General features: G+C 34.7%; 1 protein-coding gene across 1 annotated transcript; it reads right to left on the reverse strand.

Annotated features, from left to right (window-relative positions):
• Positions 1–384: 384 nt before the first annotated feature.
• Positions 385–2,189, reverse strand: LOC114166643 (cytochrome P450 83B1-like). Its single transcript, XM_028051397.1, has 2 exons — positions 1,275–2,189; positions 385–1,141 (listed from the first exon to the last, which is right to left on the reverse strand). The coding sequence occupies exons 1-2, from the start codon at positions 2,160–2,162 to the stop codon at positions 533–535; spliced, it is 1,497 nt and encodes a 498-aa protein (XP_027907198.1). The 5' UTR covers positions 2,163–2,189; the 3' UTR covers positions 385–532.
• Positions 2,190–4,354: the final 2,165 nt, after the last annotated feature.

Raw genomic sequence — 4,354 nt, forward strand, 5'->3', positions numbered from 1 at the left:
ATTATTTGGTTAGTTCTTATAATTATTCAAAATTTATTTTATGTGTTTATACTTATTCATTTTAATCCTATAAATATAATTTTGAATAGCATTTAATCTCTTACAATTCATACTAAATATATAAGGACTAAAATAAATTATATTTAAATATAAAGATTAAAATCTAATAGAGAATAATTTGTCCTTTCAATTATAAACTTTAGATGGTATATATATTCGAAGTGTCTCAAATAAAGGAACCTATTTTAATATGAGATTCCCAGAAATACACATTTAACGTTATATAACATCAAACTAAATTCTAAAATTTATGTGACGTTTGAAAATGTAATATGTTAAAGTAATTCTATAAGGATATACATACAAGGCCTAGGAAAGGAAATAATGAAAAGAGTAAAATACAGTCCACTAAGTTTTCAAAGTCCTTATACATTCCATCTAACATGAACATGCCCTTATTCATCTACCTTACACACACACACACACATATATATATATATATATATATATATATATATATATATTAAAACTTTTAGATTGGAAACTTGGCTAAAACATAGAGATGATTCTTTTTGTGTTGAGCAAGTCCTGGCAACACTTCAGTATCGATGTCTTCTTTGTCCATTCCAAATGGCAATTCCCAATCAAACGAGTTCAGAAGATTAGCAATAATGAGATCCAATGAAGCAATTGCAGTAGGCCTTCCTGGGCAAATTCTACGACCAGCACCAAATGGAATTAACTCAAAATCTTGCCCCCCAGAATCTATGCTACTGTCTAAGAATCTCTCAGGTATAAACTCATGTGGGTCTTTCCAAGCCTCAGGGTCTCTATGTATAGCCCAAGCATTCACATACACTATTGTCTTCGCTGGAATTTCGTAACCACCTATCATACACGCTTCATTTGTCTCTCTTTGCACAAGTAATGGTGCTGGTAGATGAAGTCTCAGTGTCTCTTTTATCACAGCCCTCAAATAAGGAAACTTTGCGACTTCATCTTCATTTAGAAACTCTCTTTTACCTCCTAAAGTCCTAATTTCTTCTTGAACTCTCTTCATTACTCTTGGATTTTGTAGTAGTGCAGTCATAGCCCCGACTAATGTCGCTGCAGTTGCATCCGTTCCTGCTACAAGCATATCCTGCAGAAATAAATCATCAATTGTTGTTTGGTCCAAAATAGATCTGGCATAAGAAACACTATTTATCAACTTCTGAGATTTCAAAATGATGAATCAGAAAAGAAATGAGAAAGAGAGGACAAGAACTCCAAACCATGAGCACAGCTTTGATGTGATCGTTTGTGAGATCTACACAAAACGAACGCTGCTTCTTGAGTTGGAGCAAGACATCTATTATGTCTTCATTCTCTGGGGTGTTTCTATTAGGATCCACGTGTTCATCAATCACTTCTTGGAAGAACTTATCGAACTCCTTGAAAGTACGTTCAAGACGTGTATGCAGTCCCCTCAGTTTATCGATCCAACCTGAAAAAGGAATATAGTCTGAGAAAAAGAAGGTCCCCCACATGGCTTGACACTCGTTGAGTAGTCCATGGAACCTGCTCCTTTCTGTTCCTTCGTCTTCATAGCTTCTCCCATAGGCAATTCTACATATGATAGTGCTTGAAAGACACATCAGCACTTCGTTCAAATTTGTAGGCTTGGAAGACGAGACATGCCCAGATATTTTTTTTATCATTTGTTTGACCTCAAACTGTCTTATTGAGGAAAACCCTGAGACACGACTGGGGCTAAGGACATGGGTAACACAGATTTTTCTAATTTCTCTCCAAAACTCACCATATGGGGCAAATATCATCTCTAACCCATTGTAGGACAGTTTCTGCTGGCCAACTAATTTAGGTCTGTCACTGACCACATGGTCATGATCTTTCCATAACTCTTGGGCCAATTTAGGTGAGGAAACAACAATGGCCGGTCTTAAACCTAATTGAAGGGAAAATATAGGTCCATATTTCTTTGAGAGTTGCCATAGCTGCAAATAAAGATCAGACTTATTCAGCTGATGAAGGTTTCCTATTATGGGAAGGCCTCTAGGACCAGGTGGAAGGGATGGTTTCTTGAAGGATCTGCAGAATTGGAAGAAGAATAACAAAAGTACGGGAAGAGTATAGCATAGGAGTGTGACTAGGGACACCATTGTTGCCTACAACCTAAGGTGGAAAGAAAACATGTTATGAATCTTATAATATAATCACACCACCATATATAGAGACATAAGCATGTTAGATGACAACATATTCTGAAAGCAACAAATCCAGGCCAATAGAGAATAATTCATGTTAACACTAATTAAGTGGTATAATAAATAGGGGTTAAGTAATATTTTTTGTTATAGTTTAAAACATCATGAATTTTAATTTTAGCTCATACACGAAAATACTTTTTTTGTTTCAGTAATTTATGTATAAAAAAATATTTTTAATTGTTAATGTTTGTATTACAAGCGGTTTTATTTTCTTATACGTTGATTTCTTATGGGCAATAACAAATATTAATAGGAAGTATTAGGGTTGTTCCAACCTATAAAAAATAAGACAATGATATTTTGATTACTGAATTTTGATAACTTTTTTTTATAACATGAGGTGACATTTTTTAAGTGATTTTGGAATATTAAGAATGAGTAAATGAAAAAATAGAAAATCATTTAAAAAATATCACCTAAAGTTAAAAAAAAAGTTATCAAAATTTAGTAGTTAAAAAAATCAATTTCCTAAAAGATATCAGCCCTCGAGCTCTCGAGTCTGCAAAGTCAAAACAAGACAGCTTACAATCCTAATAAAGAAATGGATAGATAATTATATAATACCGAAGCTAGAACCAAAAAGTATAATGAAATGAAATGAAACAGTAGCATGTGATTCAAAGGAAAAGTATTATGTTCTTTATTGATACATATATCTCCCTAAGCACTTTGTCTCCGTTTAATATGTGACCTAAAATTGATTATGTTCATAAATATATATCTTTTAGCTCTTTGTCCCTGATTTATATGTGACAAAAAACTATTTAATCTGATTAGAGAGTTACTATATACAAAAGATTAATCTTCCGAGCTTTTGTAAGCTATATAAATAAGCTAATGTGGGCGGCAGAGGTACCTATACCTTGTTGCAAGTTGTTTCTATGGGTTTTGTGCATGAACGTAGGTTTGACTTTTTCAAAATTTATTTAACGTCCCATTTTTAATAGATAAATCTATTAAAATAAAATATCGTACATATTATAATATCTAAGGGATACTGACTTAAAAAATAAGAATTTCACAACCATCCAAATATTTAATAAAGAAAACTAAAGCACACCATTGTACCCTTAACAAAATATAAGGATTCAACAAATGACCAAAACCTTGCTCATAGGTAAGGAATTACAATATAGTAATAACTCTTCAACGTGGGCTCAATAGCGAGCCTAATACCAAACCATGTTCAATTGAGCTGCAACATTCCTGTCACCACTACTATCACCAGGAGTTTCCACATCTGCTCACATCAATAAATTGATGATCATCGCAAAAAGGAGAAAACCACATACGAGACACACAAGCAAACCGAAAGGGTAAGCTAGAGTGAAAAAGGTTTTATCATACGATTGCACACAATTTAGAAGTTAAAGATACATTCATCAGTCAAACATGTGTTAGCAGACCATTTAAGACTCTAAGACTCAATTATTCAGATACATATAATCAGTCGGATTCATTGGATGCTTGCGCTTGTGGTGGCCTTTACTACTCTGCAAAGCCATTGCCAATGGGTTTCACCCTACCACTCACAAGGTTAGCCTTCAAACATCTAAGGCCATTATTCTACCAAAGACTAGGACATCCTGCTACTCTCACCACTTGAGTTAGTTTGCTCTACGTGGAACTCACTATCTCTTTAGAGTTTCAGGATACAATCCTTACTAAATTATATAATGAGGCACCACCATGAAACCTCCGTGGAATTACATCCTAACCATGAGGCACTACCATGAGCTCCCACAAAAAAAGGTCATTGAATTACGTCCTGACCATGAGGCATCACCACATAACCTTCGTGGAATTACGTCTTGACCAATGAGGCACCACTACGTAACCTTCGTGAAATTACATCCTGACCAATGAGGCACCACCATGTAACCTTCGTGGAATTACGTCTTGACTAATGAGGCACCACCACGTTACCTTCGTGGAATTACGTCCTAATCAATGAGGCACCACCACAAAACCTTCGTGAAATTATGTCATAACCAATGAGGCACCACCACGAAACCTTCGTGGAATTACGTGTTGACCAATACCAAAATCATGTCTCACAACCAAACATAGGATTATCATACATA

The sequence above is a fragment of the Vigna unguiculata genome, chromosome 10 (assembly GCF_004118075.2).
Source record: "Vigna unguiculata cultivar IT97K-499-35 chromosome 10, ASM411807v1, whole genome shotgun sequence".
Taxonomy (NCBI): Eukaryota; Viridiplantae; Streptophyta; class Magnoliopsida; order Fabales; family Fabaceae; genus Vigna; species Vigna unguiculata.

Excerpts from the sequence above, each read along its gene's own strand:
- LOC114166643 (XM_028051397.1), bottom strand. The coding sequence starts at position 2,162 with ATGGTGTCCCTAGTCACACTCCTATGCTATACTCTTCCCGTACTTTTG. Across the intron at positions 1,142-1,274 it reads ACATCAAAGCTGTGCTCATG|GATATGCTTGTAGCAGGAAC; the intron begins GTTTGGAGTTCT and ends TTATTTCTGCAG.